Below are 19,732 nucleotides of genomic sequence, written 5' to 3' on the forward strand. Positions count from 1 at the left end.
TTTGTTAAATGTGTGCGACTAAAACCACAGTTTATTCTTAGTAGTACTTCATTTGAAGGTCTTTGTGAGGATTTTTTGTTTTGTTTCCCCATCCTTGAGGCTCGAAACAGCACACAGACATAATTTTCTCTGCAGACAGAGAACATGATGGTATGATTTAAAATTTTTTTTATATTTCTAAAAGCAGACAGTGACAAATATAACAACTTTTTCTGTTGTCTTTGCAGAGTTTTCTGGTATTTGGGGACTTAAAAGTGAAAGCACATAACAAGTGGTCCGTATGCAGTCATGGTGGAGGCTGGAGGTGAGTCCCAATGTCATTATTATACTGTACCATTTTATTTTATTTTATTTTATTTTATTTTCATTCATTTTCTGCCGCTTTTTCATCACAAGGGTCGTGGGGGTGCTGGAGCCTATCCCAGCTTTTATTATTTATTTTTAATTTACTTTTTTAATTTATTATTTATTTAATTTATTATGATTATATTTTATTTTATTTTAAATTAACAAACCAAGAACCGAGGTTTTTTGTGGTTCAAAACAATCTGTTTTTACTCTAGCATTTGGTTACTATTTTAAAAATAATTTTAAATATTTAACAATATGTATAAAATACATGTTTTTCAATTATATAATAGTTATTAAAATAATTGTGAATACACTTTCTATAGGTTGGGATTGCAACTGTACTTTATATGGATGTAATTTGTGTTTCTAGACACTAGGGGGCGGTATTGACTAATGTATGCTGAATTCACTGCACCCTCCTTTGAGACCTAATCAGTCACTGCCTGTTGAAGTAATTGAACACTATAAATCCACGTATTTTATTATCCTCATTAGCGTTGCGTGGGTATTTTATTTTATTTTATTTTATTTTATTTTATTTTATTTTATTTTATTTTATTTTATTTTATTTTATCTTATCTATTTTATTTTATTTTGATACCCAATTTTAAATTAACAAACCAAGAACCGCGTTTTTTTTTTGTGGTTCAAAACAATGTGTTTTTACTCTAGCATGTGGTTACTATTTTAAAATAATTTAAAATATTTAAAAATATGTATAAAAATACACGTTTTTAAATTATATAATAGTTATTAAAATAATTGTGAATTGACTTTCTACAGGTTGTGATTTTATATGTATTTTATATGGATGTAATGTGTGTTTCTAGACACTAGGGGGCGGAATTGACTAATGTATGCTGAATTCACTGCACCCTCCTTTGAGACCTAATCAGTCACTGCCTGTTGAAGTAATTGAACACTATAAATCCACGTATTTTATTATTATTATTAGTGTCGCGGGGGTATGCTGGAGCCTATCCCAGCATGGGCAAGAGGCGGGGTACACCCTGGACTGGTTGCCTGAAAATATATATAGATATATATAATAAGGCTATATATAAATATCAGATGTGCCCTTGGGAGCTCATTTATTGGTGTACTATTATAATAAAAGACCACATCTTTTATCAAGATGATGGGGGAATCCCAAAAATGTGTCCACAACCTCCTGGGTAAGGAGGAGTGTTTGAGGATTTTTTTTTTTTTTTTGATGGGGGGGATTGCACATTCCTGCAGGATGACATCATGCTTCCCATCAGTGCACAAAGCCTAGGAAAATAATCCCTCATTTTCCAAGCTGGAGTGGAATAGGCAGTTATATAGGCTGTGAGGTTGAAAGGACAATCGTGTTGCTTTTCAAAAAGACTGCAGTGGTCCCCAACCTCTTTGAGCCCACGGTTGGGTGTGTTTGATCCATGGTGTGCTCCAAGAGCTCATAGTCATCCAATGCTATTGTGATGGACTGATGTATACAACTAAGGAAAAGCAAAATATCAAATGTAAACACTGTACCAAACATACAAACATTCTGGAGGTTTATTTTTTTCCATTATTTTAATTTTATATTAATAAATTTAGTAAATTTAATAAATTTAATACATTCAATAAATTCAATAAATTCAAAAAATTCAATAGATTAAATAAATGTAATAAACTAAAAACAAACAAAAATAAAATACATAGATTTAATAAGTAAATTTAATAAATTCTATATTGATATTAAAAAAATAACAATAAGAATAACATATAGGACGGCATAAAATACACATCTGGCCATAATGAGTAGACGTTTTTGTTATTTTAATTCTATAAATTATATCATTCTATATAAATTCAATAAATTCAATAAATTTAATAAACAAATAAATAAAATACATAAAATAAATAAATTCTATATTAATATTAAAAAAATAAAATCCAAAATTAATGTACACATTTAATTTTGCCGATACAGTGCCTGATGGTTAGGGATCATCGGGTGTAAGTGTACGGGGAAAAAAAGCACAATAACGTATTACATATTACATTACATACATTTAATTTTATATTAATAAATTTCATAAATTCAATAAATGTAATAAACAAATAAATAAAATAAATAAATAAATAGATTTAATAAATAAATTTAATAAATTCCATATTAATATAAAAAAAAATAAAATCCAAAATTAACGTACACATTTAATTTTGCCGATGCAGTGCCTGATGGTTAGGGATCATCGGGCCAAATCTGGCCATAATGAGTAGACATTTTTTTAATTATTTAAATTTTATATTAATAAATGTAATAAATGTAATAAATTTAATACATAAATAAAATAAATAAAATAAATAAAATCTATATTAATATTTAAAAAATAAAATCCAAAATTAATGTACACATTTAATTTTGCCGATACAGTGCCTAATGGTTAGGGATCATCGAGTGTAAGTGTACGGGGGGGGGGGCAATAACATATAGGACGGCATAAAATACACATCTGGCCGTAATGAGTACACATTCCAATGTGGTGACACACACACACGCACATCCACACACACACTAATCACACGTATTGTCCCCTTGTCCACAGTTAAGTAGCTACTGAAGTGCTGCATTCAAATACATTCGGATATTGTGATAGACATACATGTGAACGACTAGCTACTGAAGTGCTGGATTCAAATACATTCGGTTATTTTTATAGATATACATATGAATTACTAGTATTCAACATTGTTTTTATTATGAAAAATATAAAAGCAATTTATTATAGAATAGAATATGTGTCATACATGTAGTTTCCAGTGTTTCCTCGTGCTAAACCAAGACGGTGATTCCAAAGCATGGCTTTTCCAAAGTGTCCCCGAACGCACCAGCAAAGAGTGTGTGGCTCTCGCTTGTTCAATGAAGTCGTCCGCTTCGGGGAGAAACTTCTCCAACACCTGACTCTTTTAAATGGATGCTAAATGCATCTAAACCACACCACACGGTAAGTTTTGGCTTTAAAATGTTTAAACTGTGACTAGAGACTGCAGAGTGTTTGTTTGTTTGTTGTTAGCGAGCACGACTATACGTGCGTCTCGCCATGCTAACACGACAATGTTTGTTTGTTGGTACTAAATATCCGAACTTGCAATATCGGTTAGCATAATGTGTTTTAGTGGGAATTAATTAATCGGATTTAACTGTTGTTGATCGATGTTTTGAAAGTGCATACAAACATGCCTGTTGGGGTGCCCTGACCTCTGAACCTTTATTGTAGTGGACATTCAAATATGTTTAAAGTGGACGTACTAGTGGAAAATAACAATAAATATCACAAATTAATCTGTGATTAATCATATCTGATAAAGAACTTTAATTTGATGCCTCATTTTCTTCTGTAACCCAAATATTAAATAAGTTAGAGCAGATTTTAACCCGGAAAATAGTACCTTTGGTCCCATTGCTTTAAAATTGATACACACACTGACAACTGTACTGTAAAATATAGAATAATTTAGGTTATGAAAATGTATTTTAAAGCCAACAGCATAGATATTTACATGTTTTTTGATGATCAGAAATTCCTACTTTTCATGTGACCACTACAAGTGTTCTCAAATATCTTACTTTTTATTTTTCTACACAAAATAAGATGAAAAATAAATGAACAAATCAAGAATAAAGAAAATCAATCAATCAGTAATAAATAAATATAATAATAATAATAAAACGGCAAATAATAAAAACTTAAGAAACCACATATAGTTGGTGGGTAGACAAATGATTTTTTTCAGATTAAAATGAACAAAGCATTATTAGAGCCCTGTAGACATGACAAAACACGACTATAGTCACATTTATACTCTTTTTATTTACAACATATTGCGCAACTGCAGAGTCTTGAGACACATGCTAACTCGCAAACTAGAGAGCTAGCGACCTAAACGGTAGCCTTCAAGTTATTTCCTTTAAACTTAAATAGCCAAAAACTTACCACTTCCACACGAATAGGGAGGATAACTATTAACAGTTATTTAACCTTTATGATCTATGACATATTTTGAAAATGGATGCAGGCAAAATGGCTGCTAGAGTGTAATGTTTCCTTGTGCTGTGTTGCTGTTTCTGAATCTTGTCTACAGAATTGGGTATAATATATTGTTTGGACCTCACTTTAGTTCGAGTCTCTCTCTCAGACACACACACACACACACACACCTGTGACTAAGTGATGGTGTTACTTCTGGTCTCATAATGTTAAAGCATATAGACAAACAACCATTCACACTCACATTCATACCTATGGACAATTTGGAGTCGCTAATTAACCTAGCATGTTTTTGGAATGTGGGAGGAAACCGGAGTACCCGGAGAAAACCCTCGGGGAGAACATGCAAACTCCACACAGAGATAGCCGAGGGTGGAATTGAACTTGTGTCTCCTTGCTGTGAGGCCTGCATGCTAACCACTCGAACACCGTGCATCCAAGAAGCCCTCTAAATGTTACATTAATTAATTAATTCATTCATTAATTTTCTACCGCTTATCCTCATGAGGGTTGTGGGGGTGCTGGAGCCTATCCCAGCTGTCTTCGGATGAGAGGCGTGGTACACCCTGGACTGGTGGCCAGCCAGCCAATCACAGGGCACATATAGACAAACAACCATTCACACTCACATTCATACCTATGGACAATTTGGAGTCGCTAATTAACCTAGCATGTTTTTGGAATGTGGGATGAAACCGGAGTACCCGGAGCAAACCCACGCAAACTCCACACAGGGTGGAATTGAACTCGGGTCGCCTAGCTGTGAGGCCTGCATGCTAACCACTTGTCCATCGTGCAGCCCAGAGCAAGAGTTGCAGTGGTAATTTTAAGATAATAGTGTAAGTAGCAAATCAACAGGTGAAGTCTTCACCTGTCTCGGTGCTTTTCTTCCTGTCACTCACACATATCAGAGACAAATATTTGGGTTAATATGGGACTTTCATGTTCTACTCATCTTACTATGACACAAACATAAATCTTGACACTATTTCTTTTTCTTCTTCTTCTTCTTCTTGACCCCCCCGCACGCCCCCCCCACCCCAAACCATGACAAGTTGAGCAGTCTTCTTCATGAGTCATCGTTTTCTTCTGCTGTTGCAAACACGCTAGCGCTCATTGGAGTGAAAATACAGTCAGCCCCTTTCCCTCTGTTGTCACTTTACACACACACACACACACACGCAAAAACACACACATAATAGCGCTTTTCGCTCTCTTTCCACTGCACGCCCAGAGCTCTCTAATCAAAACCATATGTGCTTTTCACCATGAAAAGTCATTTGTGTGTTTTTTGCAATGAGCGCCCGGTGTTGACAGTGGAGCGCAAACTGCTGCACATTACAGCTTGTCGTTTTATATCCATTTCCCCCTTTTTTAGTATTTATTTTTTTATTATAGATCAGGGGTCTCAAACATGCGGCCCGCGGGCCAAATGTGGCCCGCAGGACACTAGTTTGAGGCCCCCGCCTTGATATGAAATTTTAACGTTAGTGCGACCCGCGCAAGTTTGATATGGATGCTGTATGGTATCATGTACCCAGAAAAAATTATTACTTTTGATTAATGTTCATGTTAAAGGTTAAATAACTGTTAATAGATATCCTCCCTATCCGTGTGGAAGTGGTAAGTTTTTGGCTATTTAAGTTTAAAGGAAATAACTTGAAGGCTACCGTTTAGGTCGCTAGCTCTCTAGTTTGCGAGTTAGCATGTGTCTTGAGACCCTGCAGTTGCGCAATATGTTGTAAATAAAAAGAGTATAAATGTGACTATAGTCGTGTTTTGTCATGTCTACAGGGCTCTAATAATGCTTTGTTCATTTTAATCTGAAAAAAATCATTTGTGTACCCACCAACTATATGTGGTTTTCTAATTTTTAATTATTTGCCGTTTTATTATTATATTTATTTATTACTGATCTTATTTTGTGTGAAAACCTGTTTCTGATAATCAAAATACTGTGCATTTTATTTTACTAGAGACCTCTAGATGTGAAATAGCACCCCTATTGTTAAACCAACCCGTGGAACAAAATCAAACAGGAAGCGGTCGGGATTTCAGAGTTGCGTTTTAGCTTCAAAATAGCAGTTTTTTCTGCTGCAAGCATGTGATTTATTTAGAAAAAAAAAATCAATATGAAAAAAGTACAGTTGTTCCTCGTTTATTCTGATTAATTAGTTCCGGACCAGAATGCGATAAGTGAATTTCCACAAAGTTGCATTAATAAATGAAGTATTTATGTTGTTATGACTTAGAAAACCTGTTTCTGATAATAAAATACTGTGCATTTTATTTTATTAGAGACCTCTAGACGTGACATAGCACCCCTATTGTTAAACCAACCCGTGGAACAAAATTGTGGATTTCAGAGTTGCGTTTTAGCTTGTTTGTTGGCTATGGCCGCAACAGTAACCTGTTTTATTATCCTGATTATTATTATTATTATTATTATTTTACATTTTGTGAGATAATTAAAAAAATTAAATTAAACTAAATTAAACCAAAATTAAAACCCAATAAAAGGATGTTCCAACCTTGTTGCTTATTTCACCAAACAATTACTAACACCGAGTGACAATGTAGAATACTCTTACTTGTACTTTACTCTATTTGTATTCAAGTTAATTTAGCCATTTTATGCTTGGAAATGTTACATTTTTTGGTCCAAAAAAATATGCAAAAATATTTTAAATATACATATTATTGACAGCTGTCATTGATTAATTTTTTAAATTTTTTTTAGCCCCCCCCCCCCCCTGCGCATCATAAAAGTGCATTCCTGACCTACCGATTATGCTGCAGGAATGCTAAAGTGCCAGTTTGAAGTATTTAGCCGTTTTTTTTTTTTTTTTTTTTTTTTTCTTCGAGGGCCCCTGAGCAGCTTTTGGGGGGGCTGTCATGTTCATTTGTCTCGTCGGTTTTGAAAAGAAACCTTTTGGTGTCCGAATCCCAACACCACCAGGCTGTGAGTCATTCTTTGTGATGAGCTGAGGAATGATTCACATGAATGAACATGAGGAGGCTTTTATGTGTGAGTGAAGGTCTGAAAACAATAATGTAGGAATGCTTCCAAAATTATGTCTCGCCCCATGACCTCATATACGACGCTGGGACTCGCTTATGAATAGCAAAATACAAAATACATACTCATTTTTACAGTATGTCCAAAAGCAATGGTATACATGGAAAGGAATATTCCAATGGCGTGTCTACATGCGCTACTATAATCAACCAGAATAGTCAATAGGGCATGCCCAGTAAAGCGTAAACACCAACATCACGTGATACCGACTTCCTCCAGTTTTTCTTTCACTTGTCGGAATAACTCCGTATTCCCAGTTTTTCCTTCGTCCGGTCTTGAAATTTAGTTTGAATCAAAAACTTTATGTATCAGTCCAGTGCCGATTCCTCGCCTCCATTTTTTAAAATCGAAGAACATCTGGAGCTGCGTGTTACGTCATATGTCAGCATTCGCTGAAAGAACGCACCCCGGGAACAGCTGGCCTGGGAATACCTTGGTGTCCTCCCGGTAGAGCTGGAAAAGGTGGCAGGGGGACCATGGGTTCCCTACTGAGACCGCTGCCCCATGACCTGGATACGTGGAGGAAAATGTATCAAATTAATTAATGGTCGTATCACCTCGTACTTCGATAATTTTAATAAATTAAAATTAAAACAATTAAAATTAAAACAATCAAAATTAAAACAATTAAAATTAAATTACATAAATGAAAATACATTAAAATTAAAATAAAAATATATTAAAATTAAAATATATTAAAATTAAAATATATTAAAATTAAAATATATTAAAATTAAAATATATTAAAATTAAAATATATTAAAATTAAAATAAAAACAATGAAAATGAAAATACATAAATGAAAATGCATTAAAATTAAAATTAAAACAATGAAAATGAAAATACATAAATGAAAATACATAAATGAAAATACATACATGAAAATACATTAAAATTAAAATACATTAAAATTACAATTAAAAAAATGAAAATACATAAATGAAAATACATAAATGAAAAAAAATTAAAATTAAAATTAAAATTAAAATTAAAATTAAAATTAAAATTAAAACAATGAAAATGAAAATACATAAATGAAAATACATTAAAATTAAAATTAAAATATATTAAAATGAAAATATATTAAAATGAAAATATATTAAAATGAAAATTAAAACAATGAAAATTAAAACAATGAAAATTAAAATACATTAAAATTAAAATACATTAAAATTAAAATATATTAAAATTAAAATAAAAACAATGAAAATGAAAATACATAAATGAAAATGCATTAAAATTAAAATTAACACATAAAAAATAAAATTAACACATAAAAATAAACATATGAAAATGTATCAAGTTAATTTAAACATTTTCTAGCATAAAAATGGCTAAATTAACAAAGATTATCAAAGATGTGTGATGTTGAATGGACAGCGTTCTTGGTCACTGCACTTGTCAGTCTGTGTGACCTGGTTTTGTGTACATATCTATGTGTGTGTTTGTCTGCACTCTTGGCCCGAGGCTGAGATTTTTCCTGGAAGAGTAATTTGCTTTGCTTGCCTGAGGGAGGTCACAGTTTAGCTGATCAACCCCCCCAAAAAAAGATACTTTGAGATTTTTTTCCTTATTATTGTGCTGCAGGTTTTAAAGTGTGACTTTGTATGGTCGTATCACCTCGTACTTCGGTCCATAAATTAAAATTAAAATTAAAATTAAAATTAAAATTAAAATTAAAATTAAAATTAAAATTAAAATTAAAATTAAAATTAAAATTAAAATTAAAATTAAAATTAAAATTAAAATTAAAATTAAAATTAAAATTAAAATTAAAATTAAAATTAAAATTAAAATTAAAAAAATAAATATAAAATAAATATAAAATAAATATAAAAATGAAAAAACACATAAAATAAACACATACAAATAAAAATAAATACAAATAAATAAATAAATAGAAATAGAAATGAAAATAACTATATGAAAATAACTTCATGAAAATGAAAATAAATAAACACAAAATTAAACACATACAAATAAAATTAAATACATAAAAATAAATAAATAAAAATTGAAATGAAAATAAACACATGAAAATAACTACATGAAAATAAATACATACACATAAAAATAAATACATACACATAAAAATAAATACATAAAAAAACTTTACTATATTAGGAAAAACTATAAAAACTATATTAGGAAAGCAGGAAGTGAACAAATGTAACAGTTAGTGATTGTAAAAGTACCAGATGGAGGGGTAGGATTTAATAAGCTTTGCTTCTTCCTACTCCTTTTGGACATGTGGAACTGTGAACTGATTATGGGATGCATTCAATTGTAATCTGATGCATGTTCAAATGAAATAAAACCATTACCATTACTTTTGTTTGAGTTTAAAAAGTGCTCAGATACTGAAGTGACCCTGTATTTTTAAAGCATAACACTATGTAAATGATGCTTATTTATTTATTTATTTATGTATAATAATTTAAAAAAAAGAGTGATGTCTAAACCCTGCCAATATCGACTGATTAACTAAAGCAACAATGTGGCGAAATTCCTTTTTAACCCTTATCCTTGTATGGACCCAAACACGAGATAGGCGAAATAACAACACTGACATTTTTTTACTACTTCTGGTGCACTTTGCTCTGATTTGCCTTCGCTCTTCCTTCCGTGAGCACATTTCCAGTCATAATACGCTTTATGCAACAGTAACATGAAAGCAGATGAAGTCATCATAAAACCACAGTTATTTCTCCATAGTGTATAAGCCTCCCATTCTTCCAACAATTCTTTGTCATCTTTTATTGCTTGTCTGGACGATGATGCTGCAGACACACTTCCAGTACTGATGGCGCAACCGCCATAGTCTTCTTCCTATTATTATTACTATTATTATTATTATCATTAGGTGTTAATAAGGTGTGACTCAGCAAAATTTTTTGTCAGTCAAGTGAAGGAGTCATGGTGATGTGTTTTTTTTAACCTTCGGGTTTGTACCGCCACATTCCTCTCTTACCTGTTTTAGGTCACGTAACCGCGATCAGAAGTTTAATGCCAGTTTACTTGCCTACCGTTTAGCAGGTCTCTCCAGGTCACTGGTGTGTGTGAATGATGGGAAGAAAAGCTTTCGGAGAAGTTGCAGCTTCACACTAGTGCATATTTTTCAAATTAAATAAACTGGAAAGCACAAACGTGCTAACACTTAGCATGATAGTGTTAAGTGTTTATATAATAGTCTATCGATAAAAACGGCTAAAAATGCTCCTATGCTTATATTAACATGCTTGTAATGCTAACATTAGCATGCACAAAGTGTTTATATCTGCGTGCGTCTACTTCTGAAAATTTCAAGAAAAGCTACTATGTTAATGTTAGCATGTTAACAATGCTAATGTGACCATGCTAACACCTAGCGTAAAAAGTTTATAGTTTATACAGGTGTGTGTCTATGAAAATGGCTAACAATGGAACTATGCTAATGTTAGCTGGCTAGCAATGTTAATATTAGCATGCTTGTCATGCTAACATTAGCATGCATAAAGTGTTTATATCTGCGTGTGTCTACTTCTGAAAATTTCAAGAAAAGCTACTATGTTAATGTTAGCATGTTAACAATAATGTGACCATGCTAACAACTAGCGTAATAAGTTTATAGTTTATACAGGTGTGTGTCTATGAAAATGGCTATCAATGGAACTATGCTAATCTTAGCTGGCTAGCAATGTTAATATTAGCATGCTTGTAATGCTAACATTAGCATGCATAAAGTGTTTATATCTGCGTGTGTCTACTTCTGAAAATTTCAAGAAAAGCTACTATGTTAATGTTAGCATGTTAACAATAATGTGACCATGCTAACAACTAGCGTGATAAGTTTATAGTTTATACAGGTGTGTGTCTATGAAAATGGCTAACAATGGAACTATGCTAATGTTAGCTGGCTAGCAATGTTAATATTAGCATGCTTGTCATGCTAACATTAGCATGCGTAAATGTTTATATCTGCGTGCGTCTACTTCTGAAAATTTCAAGAAAAGCTACTATGTTAATGTTAGCATGTTAACAATGCTAATGTGACCATGCTAACAACTAGCGTAATAAATTTATAGTTTATACAGGTGTGTGTCTATGAAAAAGGCTAACAATGGAACTATGCTAATCTTAGCTGGCTAGCAATGTTAATATTAGCATGCTTGTAATGCTAACATTAGCATGCACAAAGTGTTTATATCTGCGTGCATCTACTTCTGAAAATTTTAAGAAAAGCTACTATGTTAATGTTAGCATGTTAACAATAATGTGACCATGCTAACAACTAACGTAATAAGTTTATAGTTTATACAGGTGTGTGTCTATGAAAATGGCTAACAATGGAACTATGCTAATTTTAGCTGGCTAGCAATGTTAATATTAGCATGCTTGTCATGCTAACATTAGCATGCATAAAGTGTTTATATCTGCGTGCGTCTACTTCTGAAAATTTCAAGAAAAGCTACTATGTTAATGTTAGCATGTTAACAATGCTAATGTGACCATGCTAACAACTAGCGTAATAAGTTTATAGTTTATACAGGTGTGTGTCTATGAAAATGGCTATCAATGGAACTATGCTAATCTTAGCTGGCTAGCAATGTTAATATTAGCATGCTTGCAATGCTAACATTAGCATGCACAAAGTGTTTATATCTGCGTGCGTCGACTTCTGAAAATTTCAAGAAAAGCTACTATGTTAATGTTAGCATGTTAACAATGCTAATGTGACCATGCTAACAACTAGCGTAATAAATGTATAGTTTATACAGGTGTGTGTCTATGAAAAAGGCTAACAATGGAACTATGCTAATCTTAGCTGGCTAGCAATGTTAATATTAGCATGCTTGTAATGCTAACATTAGCATGCACAAAGTGTTTATATCTGCGTGCATCTACTTCTGAAAATTTTAAGAAAAGCTACTATGTTAATGTTAGCATGTTAACAATGCTAATGTGACCATGCTAACAACTAGCGTGATAAGTTTATAGTTTATACAGGTGTGTGTGTGAAAATGGCTAACAATGGAACTATGCTAATGTTAGCTGGCTAGCAATGTTAATATTAGCATGCTAAAATCTAGCATGATAATGCAAAGCTTTTATGTATTTCTACGTATGGAAAATAGCTAAAAATGCTATGTTAACATGCTAACATTAGCATGCTAACACCTAACATGAAGTGTTATATATTTGTCTACCCATGAAAATAGCTAAAAAGTGTTTAAAGTTTTTCCCTGAGGTTAGTTGATAGATGTGGAGGTAGTTGGAACGTTTTAGATCAAAGGCATATTGTATTCCGAAAAATGGGATTAGGTCAAGAAAAGTGGGAATTCTTGGTATGTGAAAAATGGCATGAATGTCCTTAATGAGCTGAATGCTTTTGATCTTGGAATGGCTTAAACAGGTTGAAAAATGTGGCAATTATAGCACTGCATAAAAAAAAACTATTATGAGATTATGAGACTGTATCCTGTGTCAAATACAGTTTCATAATTCTGACATATTTGGGTTTAAGCAGGGATGGGATGTTCTGACATATCCTATTGTAATGCATCACCGTATACATAGCATCTTTGGGGCTGCTAGAGGTGTGACCTATTCACACCTAAGGCTTGATGGGGAGTAGGTTGCTATGGGGAATAATCCCCTGTTTTTTTTTCCAATGGAGCATTCTCATTTCACACTTTAGGCAACGTCTATTTTGGTAGTTTTAGCCGCACTGGTCCAATTTCTGTTGACCTAACAAGTATGGGTTGTTGATTTATGTGCATGTTTGATTTCATTTGAACATGCATCAGATTACAATTGAATGCATCACATAATCAGTTCACAGTTCCACATTTCCAAAAGGAGTAGGAAGAAGCAAAGCTTATTAAATCCTACCCCTCCATCTGGTACTTTTACAATCGGTAACTGTTACATTTGTTCACTTCCTGCTTTCCTAATATAATTTTAAGTTTTTTTTTAATTTAATTTAATTTTATTTGTCGAAAAGGAGTAGGAAGAAGCAAAGCTTATTAAATCCTACCCCTCCATCTGGTACTTTTACAATCGGTAACTGTTACATTTGTTCACTTCCTGCTTTCCTAATATAATTTAAGTTTTTTTAAAATGTAATTTAATTTTATTTGTCGAAAAGGAGTAGGGAGAAGCAAAGCTTATTAAATCCTACCTCTCCATCTGGTACTTAGTAACTCAGTAACTGTTACATTTGTTCACTTCCTGCTTTCGTAATATAGTTTAAGTTTTTTTATGTATTTATTTTTTATTAAATTTTTTTTTTAATTTTAATTTTAATTTTAATTTTAATTTTAATTTTAATTTTAATTTTAATTTTAATTTTAATTTTAATTTTAATTTTAATTAATTGTTTTAATTTTTAATATGGTTTTAATATAGTTTAATTTTTTTTAATTTAATTTAATTTAATTTGTCAAAAAGGAGTAGGAAGAAGCGAAGCTTATTAAATCCTACCTCTCCATCTGGTACTTTTACAATCAGTAACTGTTACATTTGTTCACTTCCTGCTTTCCTAATATAGTTTAAGTTTTTTTTATGTATTTATTTTTTATTAAATGTTTTTCTTATTATTTTAATTTTAATTTTAATTTTAATTTTAATTTTAATTTTAATTTTAATTTTAATTTTAATTTTAATTTTAATTTTAATTTTAATTTTAATTTTAATTTTAATTTTACATTTTAATTTTACATTTTTAATATAGTTTTAATATAATTCAATTTTTTTTTTTAATAATGTACCTCGTACCAAAGTACAAGGTGATATGAGCATCCAATGCCATAATGGGTACCATAGTAAGTGTCAATATAGTGATATATATATAGCACATCATGACTGGTTCAAGACTCTTCATCCTTGTATTTAGCAAACATCAACTGCTTGTATTGTTTCTTGAATTGGCTCATCGTTGTTCATTGTTTGCATTTAAAATGTATGATTATGATTATTATATTTCTCACACACGGCTTGTAAATACAATACTACTACAGTCATTTAGAACACTGATGCACAGTAAGAACTGAGAGAAGGGAAGGCAAATTTGACTTTCTCTGTTTCTTTTGTGTAACAATTTACTTGTAAATGTCAACAAATAGTGATTGACGACTTGTGTTCCTTTTGTGTTTTCCCCTCAGGACTTGCATATATTCCCAGAGTTACATGTCCAGACCCGGCACACATACCCAGCCTTGTAGTAAGCTGCACCGTCAAGGAAATTCCTCAAGCCTCCAGGGTCGTATTTGTACTTTCATTATCAGGCAGTTCTTGCAGCTGCACAAGCTTCTGTTTCCACTACAACACGAACCACTCAAGAGGTCGCTGGACATTTATTTTGACTAAATTGTTCCCATGATGCAACGTTGAAGGACGGAGATGGACTTATCATGACCTGGTTTGGATCCATCTGATCATTTGTGTGAGTACTGTGACATTGGGTCGATTATTGGGGTGTAGAGTTACATTTATTTACAGTAAGCGACACAAAGTATAACTGTCTCATGATATATTCACCCGTCTAGTAAACAGATACAGTGCAGACTAGGGATCGACCAATATTGTTTTTTTCCGGCCGATGCCGATACCGATTTTTTTTTATCACCCTTAGCCGATGGCCGATTTTGCTTGGGCCGATATTTAAAAGGAATAAATATTCAACCATGTGCAAAACTTTTCTGTGGTAGTTTAAGTTGTATCTAGCATCGATATGATGCCGATATATATATATATGATGACGATATATCGGGCCGATACATCATTGCGTTCTTTACTTGAATCGGTATCGGCCGATACGCGCGAGGGTTCGCCGATATATTTTTCTGCACGATGTATCGGACAACGAAGCTACAAGCCGGAACTAGTATATGTAAAAAAAAAATCCTAAAATAAAATAGTAATTCAGATTGTCTGCATTGTTGCACTTTCTGAAAGAGAAACCTTGCCAACGATTTGGTAGCGGCGCCATTTTTTATTTTGCATTTTGTTCATGAACTGTGACTTTAAAGCACAACATTAGTGGATCATTTATTCTTCTCATTTTTATTTTAGAGCTTATTTCTCCACATTTTTAAACATAATATAACTGTGTCACGATAAAGAGAAACCTTGCCAACGATTTGGTAGCGGTGCCATTTTGTTCATGAATCGTGACTTTAAACCACGACATTAGTGGATCATTTATTCTTCTCATTTTTATTTTAGAGCTTATTTCTGCACATTTTTAAACATAGTATAACAGTATAAATGTCTCACGATAAACAGAAACCTTGCCAACGATTTGGTAGCGGCGCCATTTTTTATTTTGCATTTTGTTCATGAACTGTGACGTTAAACCACAACATTAGTGGATCATTTATTCTTCTCATTTTTATTTTAGAGCTTATTTCTCCACATTTTTAAACATAGTATAACTGTCTCACGATAAATAGAAACCTTGCCAACGATTTGGTAGCGGTGCCATTTTTTATTTTGCATTTTGTTCATGAACCGTGACTTTAAACCGTGACATTAGTGGATCATTTATTCTTCTCATTTTTAGTTTAGAGCTTATTTCTGCACATTTTTAAACATAGTATAACAGTATAACTGTCTCACGATAAAGATAAACCTTGCCAACGATTTGGTAGCGGTGCCATTTTGTTCATGAATCTTGACTTTATTCTCGATTTATTCTTCTCATTTTTATGAAGAGCTTATTTCTGCACATTTTTAAACATAACATAATACCGCCCTCATATGTAATAAAGCTGCAGAGTTAATTTCCTCTGCATAGCTCATTTCCTTCTGCCGCTTTATGGAGTCTATAATTGCACGAACAAATATGACTGGCAGCTGAAACTTCTCAGATAATTAAAGAACATTTATTGCCCCCTGACAGTAAATCCTGACTCCTTTTCAGCCAACAGTAGTACGACAACGCTGCCTGCAGACGCTAATGGCCACCGAAGAAAATCAAACCTCAGTCGGAACCGTCCTGGATAAGCGTTCAACACCTCCATCCGACAGGGAAACCAGACAGTCAAATGACGGCCGGGAAGTCCGTCAGCACCCGGACCAATCTTGGCTGCCAAAGCAGTGCAACAGCCCCGCTCTTTTTTACTACAGGAAGTTGTTATGCGACTGTGAGAAAGACGCCATTTTGGACCAGAAATATTTCGAGGAGAAGCTCTTGGTTGGTAAAAAAATGGATGGACTAACTTCAAAACTTGGATCAGGACGATCTTTGCGGCATCTGGACTTTGGTGACAACCAGAGTCCCGCATCCAAGTTCAGCTCCAGCATCTTTTGGGCCAACCGGCGGCACGTCCGTCGCTCCAGCCTGCCTGTGTCAACGCTGGAGTTCCATAAGGTAGCATCGACTTTAGCCCACGTTTACACCAAGCGCTATGGTTCCGTTTTACACAATAGTCCAGTCTAGAACAACAGCCCTGTTTATCTAAGGAATGGTTATTTTGGGGGGTGTCATGATACACGATGATACACAATATTGGGTTCAAGAGAATGAGATGAGATATTTTGGTTTTATTTAATTTGAACATGCATCAGATTACAATTGAGTGCATCACATAATCAGTTCACAGTTCTATTTTAACATTATAACATTACATTAACGTATATACTGTATAACATAATGTATTTGCATTAAATTAAATTAAGCTAACTTCTATTAATTTAATTTAATTTAATTAAGCTAACTTCTATTTAATTTAATTAAACTAACTTCTATTTAATTTAATTAAACTAACTTCTATTTAATTTAATTTAATTTAATTTAATTTAATTTAATTTAATTTAATTTAATTTAATTTAATTTAATTTAATTTAATTTAATTTAATTTAATTTAATTTAATTTAATTTAATTTAATTTAATTTAAGCGAGAATAGAAGTTAGCTTAATTTCGGATGCCAAGTTGTTGTGTGTGTGGTAATGGTTTTATTTCATTTGAACATGCATCAGATTACAATTGAATGCATCACATAATCAGTTCACAGTTCCACATGTCCAAAAGGAGTAGGAAGAAGCAAAGCTTATTAAATCCTACCCCTCCATCTGGTACTTTTACAATCAGTAACTGTTACATTTGTTCACTTCCTGCTTTCCTAATATAATTTAAGTTTTTTTTTAATTTAATTTAATTTTATTTGTCGAAAAGGAGTAGGGAGAAGCAAAGCTTATTAAATCCTACCTCTCCATCTGGTACTTAGTAACAGGTAATCACATAATCAGTTCACAGTCCCACATGTCCAAAAGGAGTAGGAAAAAGCAAAGCTTATTAAAACCTACCTATTTGTTCACTTCCTGCTTTCCTAATATAGTTTAAGGGGTTTTTTTTGTTGGTTTTTTTTTATTGAAATTTTTTGTCCCGTACCGAAGTACGAGGTGATATGACAATTTAATTTAATTTAATTTAATTTAATTTAATTTAATTTAATTTAATTTAATTGTATCGTCATATCACCTCGTACTTCGGTACGGGACTAAAAATTTTAATAAAAAAAAAAAAACAAAACCCTTAAACTATATTAGGAAAGCAGGAAGTGAACAAATGTAACAGTTACTGATTGTAAAAGTTCCAGATGGAGGGGTAGGATTTAATAAGCTTTGCTTCTTCCTACTCCTTTTGGACATGTGGAACTGTGAACTGATTATGTGATGCATTCAATTGTAATCTGATGCATGTTCAAATGAAATAAAACCATTATCATAAAAAAAACTATCCCCCAACCAAAGTAATCACCCTTATCTTTGATGCATTCAAGTCCTATCATATCCTGCTGAAAGCCATAGTTTTTGGTATCAAGTTTGCTTTTATTTGTCGATACATGCTTTACTTGGCAGATCCAATAAGGGAGTTTTTTCAAATGTTTACTCCTCATAAACCAGCAAAAACTTGTTACTTTTACAATGGAAATGTTCTACTTCTACACTATTTATGTAATCGTTCTAATATTTTGTACTTTTTAGACAACGCTATCCTGCTGCACTTCCTCCAGCGAACCTAATTCACTGGTATCGTCTCCCTGTATCTCCCCTCTGCTACCCGCTCGCTGTCAGCGGCGCCGCAATGGACACATCCGCAGGCACCAAGTCAAAAACGAATACGTGACATTCGAGGGTTTGGATAAGAAGCCAAGTAGAAGCTCCTTGGAAACGTTCTTCCTGCGACGGGCATCACTTGAATCCATGCAGGATGAGAGAATGTCATCGGAATGTCGGGACGGGAGACGCAGCAGCAGCAGTAGTAGTAGTAGTGATGGGGAGGCCGGAGAGCATGACTCGGAATTTGTAAGGAACCGTAATGATCGGTCCACCGTCCTGGTGAGGCGGTTCTTTAAGAACAATCAGAAGGTACGATACAATTTTTATGTCTTTCTGTTGAAAAAAATAAATGTTGAGATGCATTCACTGACACTCTAACTGTCTCTAAGATGACCAAGTCGGTTTGCACCGGAACCAGAGCAATCGTCAGGACGCTGCCGTCAGGACACATCTCCGAGGAGACCTGGGAGAAGGTAGTTTGCTACTTGACATGGCGACCGAGCAAGAAGGATATTCGGCCAATCCGAATGCGACATGTTGGGGAACACCGTAGGATCTGCACGACGATGTTGCAGTTTGTCTGGACAAAGATGCACAAGGTATGGGGCTGCTAAAAATACTACATACTACAAGGTTCAGTATGTTGAAGTGACGCAGGACATGTATGAGAACTGTAAGAGGAGTTCAAGGTGGAGATTGGACTGCATCAGGGATCAACCCTAAGCCCCTTTTTATTTGCTATGGTGATGGACGGGCTGACAGATGAGGTTAGACAAGAATCTCCATATGATGTTTACCGATGACATTGTGATGTGTAGTGAGAGTAGAGAACATATGGAGGAGATGCTAGAAGAATGGAGGTTTGCCCTGGAAAGGAGAAGAATGAAGATTAGCTGTAGCCAAGAGTATATGTGTGTGAATGAGTGAGGTTACAGGGAGAAGAGATACAGAAGGTGGAGAATTTTAAGTACAGAACAATGGAGATTGAGAAAATGTCAGGCGTGATGTTTCACCTAAAATGAAAGGAAAGGTATACAAAACTGTGGTGAGACCAGCCATGGTAAAGGTAAAGTAAAAAGTTAAATAAAAGTAAAGCAAAGTAAAGTTAATGGTAAAGTAAAAAGTTAAATAAAAGTAAGGTAAAGTAAAGTTAAAGGTAAAGTGAAAAGTCAAATAAAAGTAAGGTAAAGTTAAAGTGTAAAGGTAAAGTAAAACGTTAAATAAAAGTAAGGTAAAGT

The 19,732-nt window shown here is 33.2% G+C and overlaps 1 protein-coding gene across 1 annotated transcript in view; it reads left to right on the forward strand.

The window, feature by feature from the left end:
- The first annotated feature begins 3,194 nt into the window (after positions 1-3,194).
- Positions 3,195-19,732, forward strand: part of plce1 (phospholipase C, epsilon 1) — a 90,085-nt gene continuing 73,547 nt past the window's right edge. Inside the window, exons 1-5 of the mRNA XM_078788841.1 lie at positions 3,195-3,326; positions 14,592-14,872; positions 16,352-16,801; positions 18,420-18,803; positions 18,884-19,093. Of these exons, the coding sequence (XP_078644967.1) occupies positions 16,388-16,801; positions 18,420-18,803; positions 18,884-19,093 (1,008 nt within the window). The 5' untranslated portion in view covers positions 3,195-3,326; positions 14,592-14,872; positions 16,352-16,387. The remainder of the gene's footprint in view (positions 3,327-14,591; positions 14,873-16,351; positions 16,802-18,419; positions 18,804-18,883; positions 19,094-19,732) is intronic.

This window comes from Doryrhamphus excisus, unplaced genomic scaffold (assembly GCF_037039965.1).
Source record: "Doryrhamphus excisus strain RoL-2023G ecotype Guam unplaced genomic scaffold, RoL_Dexc_Guam_v1.1 HiC_scaffold_24, whole genome shotgun sequence".
Classification (NCBI taxonomy): Eukaryota; Metazoa; Chordata; class Actinopteri; order Syngnathiformes; family Syngnathidae; genus Doryrhamphus; species Doryrhamphus excisus.